Below are 19447 nucleotides of genomic sequence, written 5' to 3'. Positions count from 1 at the left end.
GTAACCCACAGTATAGGAGTAGTGACACCAGTACAGGACCAGTAACCACACCAGTATAGAAGAAGTGACACCAGTACAGGACCAGTAACCACACCAGTATAGAAGTAGTGACACCAGTACAGGACCAGTAACCACACCAGTATAGGAGTAGTGACACCAGTACAGGACCAGTAACCACACCAGTATATTTCCAGCCACTGGACCTATCATCGATTTTGGTGAGCAAATACACACTACTGGTGACCCCGCCCCCTCCGGTCTAGTCATGTGACCGCAGCCCATGTGACCCTCCCTGCCAACATGGCGTCCTCCTGCAGCCTGGAGTGGAGGACCCGGGCGGGGAGGCTGCGGCAGAGGCTGCAGGAGGGAGGACGAGACGGTGAGACCCTGGAGTCGTGACCGGGGGCGGAAACTGGAGCTGAGGGAAGCCCAGTGTGTGCGGCGCTGCTGGGGGAGCTACAAATCCCAGCCGGTCACTGCGCCCCCTGCTGGAGACCTGTAGCTAGGACAGAGTACCGTGCTGGTCTGTATATGTATACACACAGTGTGTCAGAGCCTGCCTGCACGTCACGTGACACCCCTTCAGCTGGGTTTATCTGTAGAGCACCATGGGGGGGGGCTAGTCAGTGAATGATGGGGGGCTCTGAACCCCGAGAAGTGCCGCCATCCATTACACGGAATGGGTGATGTCTCCTCCTCATCAGGTGCCATCTTCTCTTGTCTTCTAGATGCACTTTTCTTGAAGGCTTCGGCTGCGCTGCAGAGACTGGATGAGGCGTGCGCAGAGGAGGAGGCGCGGGGCGCGGAATGGGCCTCCTGTCTGGGACTTTACACTCAGGTATGAAGGGGGTCTCCGAGCGCCAGATCGGGGGAATTCACACTCTGCAGATGTGTCTGACTGACGGACGCCCCCATTTCTGCAGCAGCTGCACCGTTTTCTGCGAATCCCGTTTAGGTGAATGCGGTATTTGCTGAAATTTCTGCAACAAATCCGCATTGTGTGAATCCGTCCTTCGTCTGCGTGTATTGGGGCCGACAAGTCTGTCAGGGATTTCATGGACTCCTTGTCCTCCCCTGGGGCAGGCGTTACTAGACATCACCTTCTACGAAGAAACCCGTCTGGTGGATGAAGAATTCCCAGGAGACGACTCCCTGCAGAAAGTGAGAGATCTGCTCCAGACGTTGTCAGAACCCGAGAGGCTGAGCAGAGGAAACCACCAGCAGGTAGTAGTGTCTGTCCCTGTATTCTATATGTAATGCAATCTGGTGGGCATGCTGGGAGTTGTAGTTCTACAACAGCTGGAGGCCACGGGTAGGTCAGGTTACCTACCATTGCAATTTTTGCCTCTTACTTTGAAAAATGTCTTCTGCTGGTCGCCACCACTAGAGGGCAGTCTGGAGGTGGCTCTAGGGACGAGCAAAACGATCCTAACCAATTGATTTGTCTCGTTGGGCAAAGTTCTGTCCCCGTAGGTGAAGAAGCGCCGCGCCCCCCCCCCGGCCCTATGATAGACCAGGCCCGGCCAGATGTCAACCAAGTTTGGAGGCACCGGTTCAGCTTCCAGAGCAGCATCTGTTCGTGTAGCAGCGCATGCGCAGCCTCTATGGCAGGCGTTAGAATCAATTTGCTCATCCCAATGTGGCTCCGATTCAGGTCAAGTCAAAAGCAGTGTGTAGCTGCCCCCTAGTGGTTTCAAGGAGCAGAGCTGCAATACCAGATACAAGTCTCAGATGGCTGAGTAGCTATTGCTAGAAGGCGGCACCCTGCGCCAAAATACGGAGGGGAGCATAAGCAAAAAAAAAAGTTTTGTCCCGGAACTTTTACTTGACAATTCCCAGAATGCATCTGCCTGGATTATGTGTATACAATCCTGTTTTTTTTTTTTTTTAGGATTTAGCTCTTGATGCAGAAGTTCAGGAATGTCTGCACTGGAGGCGAGGAGCCCTGCTGTACATGTACTGCCATACTGTGGGGGAGAGGGAGAGATGGGCGCTGAGAGATCCCGGCACCTTCCACCAGGTGAGGATTGTTCAGTATTGCATCAGGGAGGTATAGAGCGCCTCCACACATTACACCAGGGAGGTATAGAGCGCCTCCACACATTACACCAGGGAGGTATAGAGCGCCTCCACACATTACACCAGGGAGGTATAGAGCGCCTCCACACATTACACCAGGGAGGTATAGAGCGCCTCCACACATTACACCAGGGAGGTATAGAGCGCCTCCACACATTACACCAGGGAGGTATAGAGCGCCTCCACACATTACACCAGGGAGGTATAGAGCGCCTCCACACATTACACCAGGGAGGTATAGAGCGCCTCCACACATTACACCGGGGAGGTATAGAGCGCCTCCACACATTACACCGGGAAGGTATAGAGCGCCTCCACACATTACACCGGGGAGGTATAGAGCGCCTCCACACATTACACCGGGAAGGTATAGAGCGCCTCCACACATTACACCGGGGAGGTATAGAGCGCCTCCACACATTACACCAGGGAGGTATAGAGCGCCTCCACGCATTACACCAGGGAGGTATAGAGCGCCTCCACGCATTACACCAGGGAGGTATAGAGCGCCTCCACACATTACACCAGGGAGGTATAGAGCGCCTCCACACATTACACCAGGGAGGTATAGAGCGCCTCCACACATTGCACCAGGGAGGTATAGAGCTCCTCCACGCATTACACCAGGGAGGTATAGAGCGCCTCCACACATTGCACCAGGGAGGTATAGAGCTCCTCCACGCATTACACCAGGGAGGTATAGAGCTCCTCCACGCATTACACCAGGGAGGTATAGAGCGCCTCCACGCATTACACCAGGGAGGTATAGAGCGCCTCCACACATTACACCAGGGAGGTATAGAGCGCCTCCACACATTACACACACCGCCCGTTCACTTCTGTGTAATGCCCTATGTCTCCTGTGGTGGCGCTGCAGGAGACACTTGCAGCTGATGATCGCTGGAGCAGAGAACATCTTGCACACGACCGTACGCCGTCCATGAGCTGGCCATATGTCCCGGAGCGGCATTGATTGTGCGCACGGCATCATAGGATTACAATGATGCTGTGGACGTCGGGCCGCCCGTGGTGCTATTATCCTGCACTCATAAGATCATATGAGAGCAGGACAATCGCCCTGTGGGCGGCCCGACGCGCGCAGCATCATTGTAATCCTATGATGCTGTGTGCTCCCGATCAATGCCGCTCACGGACAGTATATCTCGGAGGGCGTGCGGTTGTGTGCAAGAGGCTCCACGTAGCCTGATATCAGTCATGTATCCTGGAGAAACAGACACCAGTGTGAACAGAGCTGGAACATTTTCTTTAAATGGTGCAAAAATGTTATTGAGAAACATATGACCTGGCGCTGCTGCTGACCACAGGCGACCCTTCTAGTGGTGACTTCCGCTATGTTGGTCGTAGATGGCTGCATCACCTGGACCCCCTCCCCCCAGGGTTTGGTAAAACTGTTGGGGGGCTGTGTACATGAATTACCTGCGATTATATTAAAACCTTTTCTTAATACCCAGTGTCTTCAAGATGGCGTCAGTTACCTTCTGAAAATGCTCCATACACGGAGTCCTGTCCAGCTGGATGACAAGGTTTCGTATCGGGACATAAGCACGGCCAGTCTGCTGGAGAAAGGTAAAGGGCGCGCCTAGGAGGGATTCACACAGACACCAGTGATGGGTCTTGCAAAAACTGCGCCGACCACAGTGTGCATTACTCTTATGGTGGTATAAAGGGGAACCTGGGCATTTCCAGTACTGGCGTCGTCCATCTACTTGGCAGTGATTGTCTTTTTGTGCAGGGATCTTCAGTGACATCCACCTTCTGGCTCTGATGTACTGCGGGGAGATGTGTTACTGGGCGCGGAGATACTGCAGGGACATGGAGACGGCCTCGCACCACACGTCGGATCCAAATCCAGGTCTTCACTTTAAAGACATTGGGGAGAAGGTGCTGGACACGTACGTCTGTGTATGTGAGGGGCCCCTGCGTGGACAAGGATGGAGCACAGATAATGCCAAGACGATCCTACAGCATCTCAAGGAAGACAAAGTCTGATAATTGGGGGGGGGGGGGAGTCCTGAAATTAACCTGTATGTAAAATACGTTACTGTGTGTGTGAGTTGGAGACATTGTAGACAGCCCTGATGTAACATATGAAAGGTCTTCATGCCGTGTGATCGCATCCTGCGGTATCTGCAGCCGCCGCCGCCATGTTTGGAGTAAAACATGAAAACCACTTCTGAGGTACCGGTTTCACCTCTCTGAGGCGCTATATACTCCCGTACAGTACGGGCACAGAAAGTGCTGTCCCAGGATTTCAATGTATTGCCCATCCACAGGACAGAGGTCTGGCTGTTGGGACCACCACCGGGCAAGAGAATGAGAGTCCTGTGTTCGCCCTCTATAAATGGAGAAGGTCAAATGTGTGCGCTGCCGCTCCGTTCATTCTCTATGGGACTGGCAGAAATCCTCCTTCTTTGCCCACCCCATATAGACTAAATGGCGCCGCAGCGCACACATTTGACCTTCTCCATTCCTACAGGGGGACACAGGACCCTCATGCTCTTGAACAGTCAGACACCTCTCCTAAGCTTATGGATTGGGGTAAGTTCACAACGCCTAACCAGCACCGTACGCCTTTAAAGAACGGAGCCTGCCCTAGCCGCCGGGTTTCTGCCGTTTTAATTAGCAGACCACCGTGGCTAATGTCTGTGATCGGCGATAATGTATAGCACAGACATTTATCCCCTGAGATTCTGTGGTCAGTTGTGACCACCGCAGCTGAGACGGCTTTCCCTCAGGAGCGCTGTGGTCCCAGGGCAGGAATGGCTTTCCTGCTCTGAGAACAGAGAAGCCGTTTGTTGGCACTGGAGGCCATCATGCCTGCCACAGGTATATTCCTCTGGAGGCCTGCAGGTCACAGTGCTCCCCATAGTCTGCACGCTTAAATACATGTAGTTTATGGAAGAAGAGATCTAATGACTGCATGTTAATGTCCCCTAGGGGGACATAAAAAAAAATAAAACCCATTAAAATCACCCCCTTTCCTTATATAAAAAATGCTGAAAATTTTTAATTTGCACTGGCGTATCTCAAAACGCCCGTACTAGTACACCGTGAATGTGTTTATCCCATACGGTGAATGCCGGAACAGAAAAAAAAAAAAATCTCAAATGGCCGTTTTTTTGGTGCTTCACCTCCCAAAGTAAAGAGTGATGAAAAAGTCAAACACACTCCAAAATGGTGAAAGGGCAACCTTTTTTGTAAAGGTTGCCCTGCAAAAGATGAGCCCTCACAGAGCGCCGTAAACATAGCTATAAATAAAGATTTGGGGTCAGAATATGGTGATGCAAAGAAAAAAAATTTCCAAAGTTTTTTTGTTCAGTATTAAAACACAAGAAAAACTATATAAATGTGGTAATGCCGTAATTGTACTGACTAGTGAAGGTAACAGAAACTCACTGAAAAAAGTGGCCACTTTTTTCAGTGAGTTTTTGTCCTTATGTGTATGGAATGTGCCAGTTTATTTTGCCGGTAACGTTCTTTTGCACCTGGTGGCTTCTGTGTCACGTGGTCTGCTGCGGGTGCGGCTCACGGCGCATTGGTGATACCACTATGGAGGCATGTGAGAGCCTGGCTGTGAGTTGGTTTCTAGCACTGTTCACACACCACAGGCAGGTTAGTGGTAGGACCCCATGCGTGCTGGGACACAGTGACGTGGTGCATGAGGGGCTCCCATATGTTCCTGACTGGAAGATATTGGCAAAGTTCTCAGCTTTTAACATGAGCCTGAGGAATTAGCTAGTATTGTCAGTTGCGTATCATTTTGGTGCATTTTTTGCAGTGATTAACCACCTCAGCCCCCCTAGCTTAAACCCCCTTAATGACCAGACCACTTTTTACACTTCTGACCTACACTACTTTCACCGTTTATTGCTTGGTCATGCAACTTACCACCCAAATGAATTTTACCTCCTTTTCTTCTCACTAATAGAGCTTTCATTTGGTGGTATTTCATTGCTGCTGACATTTTTACTTTTTTTGTTATTAAATCAAAATTTACCAAAATTTTTGCAAAAAAATGACATTTTTCACTTTCAGTTGTAATTTCTTTTTTTTAAAAAATACATTTCTATATAAATTTTTCTCTAAATTTATTGTTCTACATGTCTTTGATAAAAAAAAAAGTTTGGGTAAAAGTTATAGCGTTTACAAACTATGGTACAAAAATGTGAATTTCCACATTTTGAAGCAGCTCTGACTTTCTGAGCACCTGTCATGTTTCCTAAGGGTTCTACAATGCCCAGACAGTAGAAAAAACCCACAAATGACCCCATTTCGGAAAGTAGACACCCTAAGGTATTCCCTTATGTGCATAGTGAGTTCATAGAACTTTTTATTTTTTGTCACAAGTTAGCGGAAAATTATGTTTTGTTTTTTTTCCTTACAAAGTCTCATATTCCACTAACTTGTGACAAAAAATAAAAACTTCCATGAACTCACTATGCCCATCACGAAATACCTTGGGGTGTCTTCTTTCCAAAATGGGGTCACTTGTGGGGTAGTTATACTGCCCTGGCATTTTAGGGGACCTAATGTGTGGGAAGTAGTTTGAAATCAAAATGTGTAAAAAATGCCCTGTGAAATCCTAAAGGTGCTCTTTGGAATGTGGGCCCCTTTGCCCACCTAGGCTGCAAAAAAGTGTCACACATGTGGTATCTCCGTACTCAGGAGAAGTCGGGCAATGTGTTTTGGGGTGTCTTTACACATGCCCATGCTGGGTGAGATAAATATCTCTGTCAAATGACAACTTTGTATAAAAAAATTGGAAAAGTTGTCTTTTAGAGAGATATTTCTCTCACCCAGCATGGGTATATGTAAAAAGACACCCCAAAACACATTGCCCAACTTCTCCTGAGTACGAAGATACCACATGTGTGACACTTTTTTGCAGCCTAGGTGGGCAAAGGGGCCCACATTCCAAAGAGCACCTTTAGGTCTCTTTCACACGGGCGTTGCGGGAAAATGTGCGGGTGCGTTGCGATTTTCACGCAACCCCATTCACTTCTATGGGGCCTGCGTTGCGTGAAAAACGCAGAATATAGAGCATGCTGCGATTTTCACGCAACGCATAAGTGATGCGTGAAAATCACCGCTCATCTGAACAGCCCCATAGAAATGAATGGGTCGGTATTCAGTGCGGGTGCAATGCGTTCACCTCACGCATCGCATCCGCGCGGAATACTCGCCCGTGTGAAAGGGGCCTTAGGATTTCACAGGGCATTTTTTTTACACATTTTGATTTCAAACTACTTCTCACGCATTAGGGCCCCTAAAATGCCAGGGCAGTATAACTACTCCACAAGTGACCCCATTTTGGAAAGAAGACACCCCAAGGTATTTCGTGATGGGCATAGTGAGTTTATGGAAGTTTTTATTTTTTGTCACAAGTTAGTGGAATAAGACTTTGTAAGAAAAATTTGTTTTAAAAAAAATCATCATTTGCCGCTATCTTGTGACAAAAAATAAAATATTCTAGGAACTCTCCATGCTCCTCACGGAATACCTTTGGGTGTCTTCTTTCCAAAATGGGGTCACTTGTGGGGTAGTTATACTGCCCTGGCATTTTAGGGGCCCAAATGCGTGAGAAGTAGTTTGAAATCAAAATGTGTAAAAAATGCCCTGTGAAATCCTAAAGGTGCTCTTTGGAATATGGGCCCCTTTGCCCACCTAGGCTGCAAAAAAGTGTCACACATGTGGTATCGCCGTACTCAGGAGAAGTAGGGCAATGTGTTTTGGGGTGTCTTTTTACATATACCCATGCTGGGTGAGAGAAATATCTCTAAAAGACAACTTTTCCCATTTGTTTTATACAAAGTTGGCATTTGACAGAGATATTTATCTCACCCAGCATGGGTATATGTAAAATGACACCCCAAAACACATTGCCCAACTTCTCCTGAGTACAGCGATACCACATGTGACACTTTTTTGCAGCCTAGGTGCGCAAAGGGGCCCAAATTCCTTTTAGGAGGGTATTTTATGAAATTTGGATTCCAGACTTCTTCTCACGCTTTAGGGCCCCTAAAATGCCAGGGCAGTATAAATACCCCACATGTGACCCCATTTTGGAAAGAAGACACCCCAAGGTATTCCGTGAGGGGCATGGCGAGTTCATAGAAGTTTTTTTTTTTTTTTTGCACAAGTTAGCGGAAATAGATATTTTTTTGTTTTTTCTCACAAAGTCTCCCTTTCCGCTAACTTGTGACAAAAAGTTCAATCTTTCATGGACTCAATATGCCCCTCAGCGAATACCTTGGGGTGTCTTCTTTCCGAAATGGGGTCATGTGGGGTATTTATACTGCCCTGGCATTTTAGGGGCCCTAAAGCGTGAGAAGAAGTCTGGAGTACAAATGTCTAAAAAATTTTACGCATTTGGATTCCGTGAGGGGTATGGCGAGTTCATGTGAGATTTTATTTTTTGTCACAAGTTAGTGGAATATGAGACTTTGTAAGAAAAAACAAAAAAAATAAATTTCCACTAACTTGTGCTAAAAAAAATAAAATAAATCTTCTATGAACTCGCCATGCCCCTCAAAAGTGATCTTTTTATAGCGCCGCAGCGATTTTACGGTGTTTTTGCAGTGATCAGAAAAAAATTTATTCTGTCACTGCGGTGGGGCGGACTGAACGCAAGTGTGCGCACAAGATCAGGCCTGATCGGGCGAACACTGCGTTTTTTTTGTAGAGCCTATAGAACATGTCCTATTCTTGTCCGTAATTGCGGACAAGAAAAGGCATTTTCTATATAGTTCTGGCAATGTGCGGATCCGCAAAACACATACGGACGTCTGAATGGAGCCTGACAGGGGGTGATCAGGGAGTCCATATGGGGTGATCAGGGGTTAATAAGTGACAGGGGGGGGGGGGTGTAGTGGTGTTTGGTGCTACTTTACAGAGCTGCCTGTGTCCTCTGGTGGTCGATCCAAGCAAAAGGGACCACCAGAGGACCAGATAGCAGGTATATTAGACGCTGTTATCAAAACAGCGTCTAATATACCTTTAAGGGGGTAAAAAAAATCGGATCTACAGCCTGCCAGCGAATGATCGCCGCTGGCAGGCTGCAGATCCACTCGATTACCTGCAGTTCCTGTGAACGCGCGCCTGTGTGCGCGCGTTCACAGGAGATCTCGCGTCTCGTGAGATGACGCGCCAGCGCGTCCACTCGAAATAACAGGGCCGCCGCAAAGACGCAATCCTGCGTACGGCGGTACTGTAGTGGTTAATGAAGGTAACAGGTAAGTTTTACCGCATAGGGAGCAACGTAAAAGCAAAACCCTTAAAACAATGGTGGAATTGTGTTTTTTGGGTTATTTTTCCCCAAATCCGTCCCATTTGAATTTTTTCCCCAGCTTCTCACTACAGTATGTAATAGTAAATGAAAGTACAATCTTCCCACAAAAGACAAGCCCTCATACGGCTACATGAACCGAAAAATAAAAAAGTTATGGCTCGGGGCATTTTAGAAGCCATATTCCAGCTGATCTGGCTGATTTCAGAACGCAATCACTACAGATCCAAGTGTCACCAGGGGACCTAAGGACCCAAACTAAAGCCTTAGGCCCCGTCACGCTCGTGTGAAAGGATTAGGTCCGGGTGCGTTCAGGGAAACTTGCACCATTTTGAAAGCAAGTTCGGTCAGTTTTGTCTGCGATTGCGTTCAGTTAGTTTTTTTCCCCTCACGGGTGCAATGCGTTTTTCATTGAAGCTCCATTCACTTCTATGGGGCCAGGGCTGTGCAAAAACCGCAGAATATATAACATGCTGTGTTTTTCACGCAACGCAGAACTGATGCGTGTACACAGACCTATTGAAATGAATGGGTCAGGATTCAGTGCGGGTGCTGTGTGTTCACATCACGCATTGCACCCACGCGGAAAACTCGCTCGTGTGAAAGGGCCTTAGCTATCCCCTCGACATGGGCACCTTTGGACTGGACTCAACATTTTTTTCTCCCCCATATTAGCTGCAGTAATTAAAACCAATCAGTTTTTTTGTTTTTTTTTAAATATCAAAATAAGTTTAATTTTGAACAGAATTAAGTCCAGGTCACTTCACAAATGCCAGGGCCGATCCGGAAACCCAACAGAACCTTGATAGTGAAACACTGAAAACAACAATGCTTTAAATCTGTGCAAAAAAAAAAAAAAAAACTGCTTCAAGGCATCAAGGAAAGAAAACATCTGAGACATGCTACATCGTGGTGCGAGGCTGCGGTGGAGGAAAAGGGAGTAAAGTGCTTTTTTTGTTTTTCTTTTTTTTTGGAAACAGCTGAACAGAAACCTTGGCAAAATGGGTTTGCGGTAACCAATAATGGTCTCCTCTCTACTCTGCCACCGCCGTCCAGAGCCAGGAAAGAATCAATGAACAGATCAAAGTCTTCAAGTCTACAGTGTCCTCGGCCAAAGAACGGCAGAAGAGTCTCCAGCTACGGGACATCATTAACCCTTCGAACAGCAGGTTTATTCGTGACCTCACAAGTAGTCGCCGTCATCTGATGTGTCGCTGCTGCTGCTGGTCTCTGTATCGTCGTCCACATATGTAGTACTGAAAGTGCTGCGCTTCCAAGGATCGAACCTGAACGCTAAAGAAAGGCCATTTCTCAGGAGTCCGTTCTTCCTGAGCCCATTCTTCTGCAGCTGGCAAGAGATGGAGGGGTTTGATGAATAACGGCCCAGAGCCGAAAAATGCACATCTCTAAGATTGTCTTATAGCCTCACTCCCCCCTCCAGGTAACTCTCTGCCCCCTTTCCCCATACACCCCCCTCCAGGTAACTCTCTGCCCCCTTTCCCCATACACCCCCCTCCAGGTAACTTTCTGCCCTCTTTCCCCATACGCCCCACCTCCTCTCCATCCACCCCCTCCAGGTAACTTTCTTTCTCACCCACCCTCTGGGTTCCTCTCAACCCCCCAAATCCCTCTTTGCCTTCCACAGATCTGTCAGGAGCTTACCTCCCATGAGAACAAAGAATGGACATTTTGCCTTGTGACAGTCTAGAAGAACCTGTTACCTGTTCACTAATGGCTTGGAACTCCCTCATTTCGTCCTCTGTGAGCGGTGCATACGTCTCATCGTTCTCAATGTCCTCCTGCCAGCCCATCTCCTTCAACAACCTGCAAGTCAATCAGGATTTAACTCGTTATGTGAGCTATGCCCAGGGTCACCCCAATTCACTATGAAACCCCAAGTGTAGTCAGAACTTCCATCTTCGGTATAACAGCTTACAGAACCTCTGAAGTGGAGACGTCTGGAGGGTCTCACAACCGTTCTAGCTGGCAGTGGGGCAGCTCAAGCCCATTCACTTCAATGTAGCCGAGTTGCAATACCACATATGACCTTTGGACAGGTGTGGTGCTGTTCTGGGAGAAAGCAGCCATGTCTCGTAGAATCCCTTTAACGCCATACATCTTATCACATCTACACACAATCTATGTTAGGAGCTCGCCGTACACATTTGTTGTACATTGGCCAAACCTAACATTTTTGGCCGACCATCTAATGTACATGGGGTTCTCCCAACTCTCCCCTGATGGCAGATGCCAACGGAGGGAGATTTAAACATGCCTGATCCTTTTGTTTTTGGTGCGAACAGGCTGACAGTTACCTTGCGTATGGCCGGCCTTAAAGGCACCTGTCACTACATAAAGTACAAATAAAACTGGCAGACCTTGGAGAGCTGCTCTGAATGCCATGGTCTTGGTCCCATCTTCCTCAGTGCCCGCTCTGTAAATGAGCCCCTAGGCGCAACGAGGATGCAGTGCTCCAGATGGCGACCAAAATGGTCGCCAATGCGACTTAGAATTTACAAATGGCGACAAGACTTTTTAGTCTTGTCGCCATTTGCGACTAGACCCGCAGCCGCAGCTCTGCCGTTGAATACAGCGGCGGGGCACAGGAGATGATAGTTCTCTGCCCTCACCCTCATAGGCTTCAGGCTTAGAAGGCCTGAAGCCTATGAGGCAGTAAATACCCGTGCAGGCGTGCGTGATGTCAACACGGCCGGCGCAGGCGTGATGACATCATCACGCCTGCCTGCGTCCAGACACAGTAAAGCGATGTGGCCCTAGATCAGAAGAGGTTGTGCCCTGAATCGTGAACACCGGTGAACGTGGGATACAGGTGAGTATTAGTTGTTTTTTTTCACTGCCAACTTAGGGGCCTTTACTAAGAGGAAGGATAGCGCTGTGGGGGACGTTACTACTGGAAGGGAGCTGTGGGGGACGTTACTACTGGAAGGGAGCTGTGGGGGACGTTACTACTGGAAGGGAGCTGTGGGGGACGTTACTACTGGAAGGGAGCTGTGGGGGACGTTACTACTGGAAGGGAGCTGTGGGGGACGTTACTACTGGAAGGGAGCTGTGGGGGACGTTACTACTGGAAGGGAGCTGTGGGGGACGTTACTACTGGAAGGGAGCTGTGGGGGACGTTACTACTGGAAGGGAGCTGTGGGGGACGTTACTACTGGAAGGGAGCTGTGGGGGACGTTACTACTGGAAGGGAGCTGTGGGGGACGTTACTACTGGAAGGGAGCTGTGGGGGACGTTACTACTGGAAGGGAGCTGTAGGGGACGTTACTGGCAGCATAATTGGGGCACTCTGGATGAATTTTTAATACAGGGGACAGTATAAGGGCCATTACTGGTGGCATTGGGGACTTTTAACACTAAGGGCCTATAGGGGGTATTACCAGGGCATTTTTTTAAAAATAAGGGCACTATATGGGGCATTACTGGATGCACTGGGGGAAGGGGGCATTTTAATCCTGGGGCACTATAGCGGGATTTTTTTGTACATGGGTATTACTACTGGGGGCACTATAGTGGCATTTTTACCTGGGGTAAAATAGGAGATATTAATGCTGGAGGCACTGTAGGGGCATTTCTATTACAGAGACATAATAGGGGACATTATTTTTGGGGACACTATACAGGCATTACTACTGGGAGAACAATATAGGGTTTTATTATTATTACTGGGGGAGGACACTCTAGGGGGCATTATAATTCCTGGAGGCACCATAGGGACACTATCTACTGGGGTCACTTTTTTCAGCAGGGGCATTGGGGAACACAGTGGGCACAGGACTGGGAGGGACAGCAGGATGACATTGTTGGGATACCAGGGTGGGGAGGCTTATAGAAAAATAAAAATAAAAATCGAACATGTTTTTAACAAACTCTGCAGAGCCTAGACGCGGCTGAAAGAATTTGTCATGGTGATCTGGGTCAAACAAAGGAAAAGAGGAAAGAGAACGTCTACATGACAGAAGATGTCAATGGATGGAAGAGGTATGTGTTGCTGTAGTCTCCTATATGCTTCCTAGAGCTGGCTCACTACTGTCTCATCTTCTCCTCCAAGTATTTTTTAATTATAATTATATGCATTTAAATTTGGCGACTAAAGTTTTTAGTTCAGTAGCCAATGGCTCCTAGTTATTTTTTTTTTAGTCTGGAGCACTGGGATAGTGCCATTGCATCTCTCACCGCCCTTCATGCCGTGCTCCCACCTCGAAGACTGACAGGCCAGGCAGTGGAAACATATTCATGCCTGGCCTCGAAGTGCGTTTGACACATGCGCAGCAAAGGGATGGAGATGTCGGGCTGATGGGCGATATCCATGTAATGAACGCACTCCTGTGAGACTTCAGGGCCAGGCGTAAATACGTTTTCACTGCCTGCGCGGCATGAAGGACAGTGAGCTGAGCCTTGAGGTGCAACGACACCGCCCATGTTGCTCCTAGGGGCTCATTTGCATATTACAAAACTGCAGTTTTCTTGGCAATGTGGGCACCGAGGAAGATAGGACCAAGACCATGGCACTAGTGTAACGGCATAAGAACATGACGGAGGCGATCACCGTCCTGTGTCTGTGCAGTAGAAGTGCCATCTTGGAAAGGCTATGGATGCCGTTGCCCGTTTACACCACCACCCAAGGGAGGCAATTTCATGCAGGCTAAGGTAAGCTCGGAGGCAATTTAGCGGTTGGTATGCCATTATACACTAGTATAGGATTAGTGAAATGTATGTACAACAGGACTCCCCAGCTAAAGAGGTTTTCCCATCGGGGACATTAATGGAATATTGATAGGATTATACAATAATGTCCGACAGGTTCTGGTCCCACCTCTGCGACCAGCTCCTATCTCCAGAACAGGACCCGGAATGGAGAGCGGCTGCGCATGTATGGCCACCCTCTCTTCACTGCTATGGGTCTTCCGAAAATAGCAGAGTGCGCCCATTTTGGAGGTAGGTGCAGGTCCCATAGGTGGGACCCACACCTATGACCTTGAAGGCATATCTTAGCAATATGCCATCGATATCCCAGATGGGAAAAACCCTTTATTATGAATACCGCCACATACCAATGAATGTAATGCACAGTAAAGCCCCAGCACATGATCAGGAGAGGAGCAGCGTAGGCTGCAGCTGAGACAATCATGGATACAACCTCTGCTTGCAGTCAGCGGTGAATACCTGTGCTCTGCTTCCAGTGAACTCGACAGAACATTCTCCTGAGGAAAGGTAGAAGAGCGCGTGATTTGCCTGGAAGTGAATGGGTGGTTTCCATTTCCTTGGGGGATTTCACCCTTATCAAAGTTTAGATTGATATCCGGTTGATGCAGAGTGCCTCCTCTGTTCTGCAGACTGCAATCATCCACATCCTGCATGGAAGAGGAACGGGGAGGACTCGTCACTTACACAATGCGCATAGTGGCCGGGTCAGCCAGTGATGGAGACACGACACGCGTCTGCCAGGAGCCGTCCGTGTATTCACACGCAGACAATTCCACAACTGTATGAGGCGTGCAGATATCCATGCACCTGCTGCAGAACCAGCCTCGCTGACATGATCGGCACAGAAAGTTCTGCTGTGTGTGAACATACCCTTAGAATATCTGAATCAGAAACTCCCTCTAGGGCAGCGTCCTTATTCCCACGACAGGAGCTCATCCTGCTTCTGGCACTAAAATACACGGCTCGTCCGGATGGCTAAACCCTAAGGTAGGTGCAGACATGGTGGTGGGTATTCAAAAGCAGTCCTCGTGTACCAGAAAATGTCTGCTGTGGATAACCCACAGGCTACGTAAGTGAGTACTGTGACAAGTACCACAGAACTGGAGGAGGGGTGTCGAAAAGACGTGGAATGGTTGTACCAATTGTGTTCTGGCACCGTACCCCAGGGCTGCATACAGGGGTTCATGTCTGACAGTAAGGAAGAGAAATACACTGTATGGACTATATAAGTGCCACAGGTGTCCAACACTAGTGATAAGTGGTTCCTATAGGACTGTATTAAAGGGATTATGCCAATAGTACAAATACCCCCCACAATGCTCGGGCCCCTCCTATAGACGATACTTACCCGGCACCCGCTTCCCTCCTGATTCCTGCACGGCCACCGCTGAATCTCCCCGAGGCCAGTCAGCCTGCTATTGGCTGCTTCCCCTGTCGCCAGACACTTTGATCCGCGCGACGGGGAGATGCAGCAGTGGCTCTGCAGGGACCCGAAGGGAAGCGCGGTGCTGGGGACCGGGTTAGTATTGTGCGAGAAATTGATTTTAGTTGAGCACACTTGTACTTCGAGAGGCATCTATTTTGATTTCTTCCCCTTTTTATACCAGTACTTCTGAACTTAAAGGGGTTGTCTCATCACAAACAATGGGGGCATGTCGCTAGGATATGCCCCCATTGTGTTATAGGTGTGGGACCCGCACCTATATCGAGAACAGAGCCCAAAAAGTGCTGGAGGGCGCACTGCGCATGCGCAGCCGCCCTCTATTCATTTTCAATGGGGCCGCCTGGCCTGGCTATTTCCGTCGGGCCCATAGAAGTGAATGGGAGCAGGGGCCGGTCATGCGTGGTGCTCTCCCAATTAACATCTATGGGGAGTGCGCTAGGTGGTGGCCGGACCGGAGTCCTCCAGCCACTACCTTGCGGGTCTCCGTTCCCGATATAGGTCCGGGTCCCAACGGACCTGCACCTATAAAGAAAATGGGGGCATATCCTAGCGATATGCTCCCATTGTCTGATGAGACAACCCCTTTAACTTTTTGAAGTAAACCCCTATTGTTGAGCAAAGCGAGCTTTGGATGCCTTGTTCAAAACTTCAGAATAATACTGTACGGAGATCCGTCTCCGTACACTATTAGAATGTATGGGCTCACACGTGACTTTGTTGAATAACTTCGGTAGTTGATTTTATAAAGCGGAAAACCAGTTTAAAACTTGAAACCGAACTCAACTTTGGGTACTATTTGGAACAGAAGCCAAGTTCGGTTTCAAGTTTTAAAGTGGTTTTCCACTTTAAAAATCAACTGCAGAAGTTATTAATAACTAACTTCGGCTCATCGGAGCCCATACATTTTAATACTGTACTGAGACGAACCTCTGTACAGTATTATTCCGAAGTTTCGGATGTACACATTGGCTCTACGGGCATTGCCCGGCAGCAAAGTGTCTGGGTCTTTGATTCTTGGGTCAGTCGCATCCCCTGGCACATGGGGAGAACTTAATAACCAATGTGAACCCCACAGTGAGGTGTGATTCCCTAGTTTGGGACTTGTCCTAAATTGCAGCAACAGTATCGTTTATAGGAGGGGCCCGGGCATTGTGGGGGGGGAGGGGTATTTGTACTATTGGATAACCCCTTTAAGATTAGCACCTACCTCCTCCACTGACGTCTGAGACATGTCCGGAGAGTCAGGATGTGCACACTGATTTGGTCTGAAGATCTCATTAGAAGAATCCAGATTTTGCTGCTCGTGTTCATCCACCTCCAGACAACGCTGTTCCTATGTGACAAACAGCAGCCGTTAGCAGCCATGTCCGGCCCCCTCCACGCTGGAGCAGAACGACGTGACATACAGGGGACCCCAGTAACAGTCTGACCTTTCACACCTGGACCAACGCTTGGGCAGTGGCACCTAAAAGGCCATTTCTGGAAGTGTGCGACGAATGCGTCCACCATAGGATGTGCCGGGATTTTCCCCCCGTCATGTTGCACTCATCACACTATGTAGCGGGAATTTACCTGAGTGGGGCTGTTTTCTTTGGGTGCTTGGCTCTTGGGAGCATCGCCTTCATTCTTCACGTCAGAAGAGTGAGAACTTGTTGCAATGGGATATCCAGACAGTGAGAAGTCATCCTTCATCCCTTTCTTAATGACCAGCATTCGAGAAGGTCTGGATCTACTGTTCAAAGGATATTCTGTACGAGAAGGAGAAAAGAAGAAGAAACTCAACCATGACAATGCTCCAGCACTTCTTCCTCCTCCGTTCTTTAGAGGAAGATGGAAAGCAGTCCTTGCTGTATAATAGATGCTCCGTCCTCAGGATAGACCATCAGTATCTGATGGGTGGGGGTTTAATCGGCACCCCAACCCACCGCTCCATCCAATGTGTACCGGAGCTACTGCAGAACATAGGATGCCCGCCCCTCACAATCACATATTGATGGCCTATCCCGGAAAACCCCTTTAATGCATATTAAACAGATCACCATGGACTTGTAGTCTCCAGTCTGCGGCCAAACTAAACTCCAGCATGCCCTGCCATCTACAACCTATCAGGCCATGCTGGGGGTTGTAGTTCACAACAACTGGAGAGAGAAAAGTTTGAAACCATTGTTATAGCCCCTAAAGAAATCTACGGAAGACACTGTAAGGACTCACCCCAAACGCCTGCAGCTACAGACTTGTTTTGGTTGAACTCTTTTTCATGCTCTGGGTTCAAAGAAGGCTGAAAAACAATAAAAAAAAAAACATCTCAATCAATTAAAGAAAAAAAAGAAAAAAAAAAGTGCGTCAATTCTGTATTTCAGCACATAAGTAAGCATAGCTGACGGGCCATGCTGTGACTATCTGCTGTGCTAGAAGCAGAGAGAGCAGTTTTACTGCACACCCGGACATGGGCACTGCCACGCCATACATCAGTCATCGCTGACTGGGCTTTACAACACAGCTGATCAAACGTGTCACATAAGGAAATTCTCATAGAAATGTATAAATCCAGTGCATACAAAAGTAGGTGTGTGAACAGAGCCTTAAGATTATAACGTGGATTGGCGATTTAGGCCGCTTTCGTGGTTGTTTTCCGGTATTGAGATCCGGGAAACTAACGTTTCCGTTTAGTCCTCATGCATTCCGAATGGAAAGAGATCGGTTCAGGATGCATCAGGATTCCGTTTTGTGTCCGGTCGTAAAATTGAAAAAAAAAAAAAAAAAAATGATCCGGCACTGAAAACAATGTTAAGTCAAGGGTGACGGATCCATCTTTTTAGGAGCCTAAAAAAAAACGGATCCGTTACCCACTGACTTTCGATGTATTTAGTGACTATTTCCGTTTTGATTTCACACAACCGCCTCCTAACTAAACGGATGCCTCCTGAAACGGATCCGTTTACTTCCGGTATTGAGATCCTCTGCCGGATCTCAAAACCGGAATTAACAACGCAAGTGTGAAACAGGCCTAACAGACTGGACATCATGTGGATAAAACCTGCGTGCCATCGAATATGCACAGGTATTTTCTGCCGCATGTGAATTGGGTTTTGCATTTATTTTTTATTTTTTTTGCAGAATTTCCACTGGAAATCCAGAAAAAATAAAATAAAAACAGTCCACCGCATGAAGTAGATTGTACACTGCTCCTTACCTCTGAATCCACGCCTGATTTTAGCAATAAAATAGGAAATCCAGGCTCTGGATCACTGATGTAATACCTCACCTGACTGAAAATTCATGTCAGGAAAAAAAAAACACTATCGTAGTGCGGACTGGGCGAGGAAATTGTCATTGCAATCGACGAAGTCAAAATCCATGCAATAAACTGCTTCAAACTTGAAAATCGCATTTAAAAAAGTGCAGAAAACGCATGGAATGTTGAGTGCGCCAATACACCTGTGTGAACATGCACTTACACTGTATTAAGACACTGGTGGGGTTAGAACACTATACCCCGGTTTTCGATGTGGTTGCCGTTATGACGGGTTAAAAAAGTGTAAAACAAATGTGTTTCATCTATAAAACCGCAACACACGCCGTGATAAAACCGCATGGTCACCACAAGTTCTGAGTACACCCCTGCTGTTCACTGTATGGGCTGTGGTCGTATACATACAAAGTCTTCAGCTTCGAATTGCTTGCGTCTGTCGGGGTCATCTTTTCGCATTGCATCGTTCTCCGACGCACTCCCCTCACGATGCCCGGGGCTTTTCCCACCATGAACCGTGCCGCTACGAGAGCGGGTGCCCGTGCCGTTCTGCGTACCGCCCTGATTTATATTCTCCGATCCATTCCTGCCTTGTGAGCGCCAGCCAGCTTTCTCTTTTCTCCCCAAATTACCTAAAGCCATG

At 48.1% G+C, this 19447-nt stretch overlaps 2 protein-coding genes across 4 annotated transcripts in view; one reads left to right on the top strand and one right to left on the bottom strand.

The window, feature by feature from the left end:
* The first annotated feature begins 273 nt into the window (after positions 1-273).
* On the top strand, positions 274-5094 carry C2H5orf51 (chromosome 2 C5orf51 homolog). Of its 2 annotated transcripts, none has more exons than XM_040420926.1 (6): positions 274-379; positions 729-838; positions 1084-1224; positions 1892-2020; positions 3552-3666; positions 3833-5094. In XM_040420926.1, the coding sequence occupies exons 1-6, from the start codon at positions 301-303 to the stop codon at positions 4087-4089; spliced, it is 831 nt and encodes a 276-aa protein (XP_040276860.1). In that variant the 5' UTR covers positions 274-300; the 3' UTR covers positions 4090-5094. The 2 variants fall into 2 exon arrangements, with proteins under 2 accessions (XP_040276860.1, XP_040276859.1); XM_040420925.1 differs by having other exon boundaries at positions 1084-1227.
* A 5200-nt stretch (positions 5095-10294) lies between these two features.
* GPBP1 (GC-rich promoter binding protein 1) overlaps positions 10295-19447 on the bottom strand; it is a 22282-nt gene continuing 13129 nt past the window's right edge. For both annotated transcript variants that reach the window (XM_040420924.1, XM_040420922.1), the window contains exons 4-10: positions 19213-19436; positions 17766-17832; positions 17127-17302; positions 16762-16887; positions 14570-14757; positions 11107-11209; positions 10295-10733 (exon numbers count right to left, since the gene is read on the bottom strand). In XM_040420924.1, coding sequence (XP_040276858.1) covers positions 10569-10733; positions 11107-11209; positions 14570-14757; positions 16762-16887; positions 17127-17302; positions 17766-17832; positions 19213-19436 — 1049 coding nt within the window. In that variant the 3' untranslated portion in view covers positions 10295-10568. The remainder of the gene's footprint in view (positions 10734-11106; positions 11210-14569; positions 14758-16761; positions 16888-17126; positions 17303-17765; positions 17833-19212; positions 19437-19447) is intronic.

This window comes from Bufo bufo, chromosome 2 (genome assembly GCF_905171765.1).
Source record: "Bufo bufo chromosome 2, aBufBuf1.1, whole genome shotgun sequence".
In the NCBI taxonomy this organism is placed as follows: domain Eukaryota; kingdom Metazoa; phylum Chordata; class Amphibia; order Anura; family Bufonidae; genus Bufo; species Bufo bufo.
This window is presented reverse-complemented; position numbering and strand designations above follow the sequence as displayed.

Excerpts from the sequence above, each read along its gene's own strand:
- C2H5orf51 (XM_040420925.1), top strand. The coding sequence starts at position 301 with ATGGCGTCCTCCTGCAGCCTGGAGTGGAGGACCCGGGCGGGGAGGCTG. Across the intron at positions 380-728 it reads GCAGGAGGGAGGACGAGACG|ATGCACTTTTCTTGAAGGCT; the intron begins GTGAGACCCTGG and ends CTTGTCTTCTAG. Across the intron at positions 3,667-3,832 it reads GGCCAGTCTGCTGGAGAAAG|GGATCTTCAGTGACATCCAC; the intron begins GTAAAGGGCGCG and ends CTTTTTGTGCAG.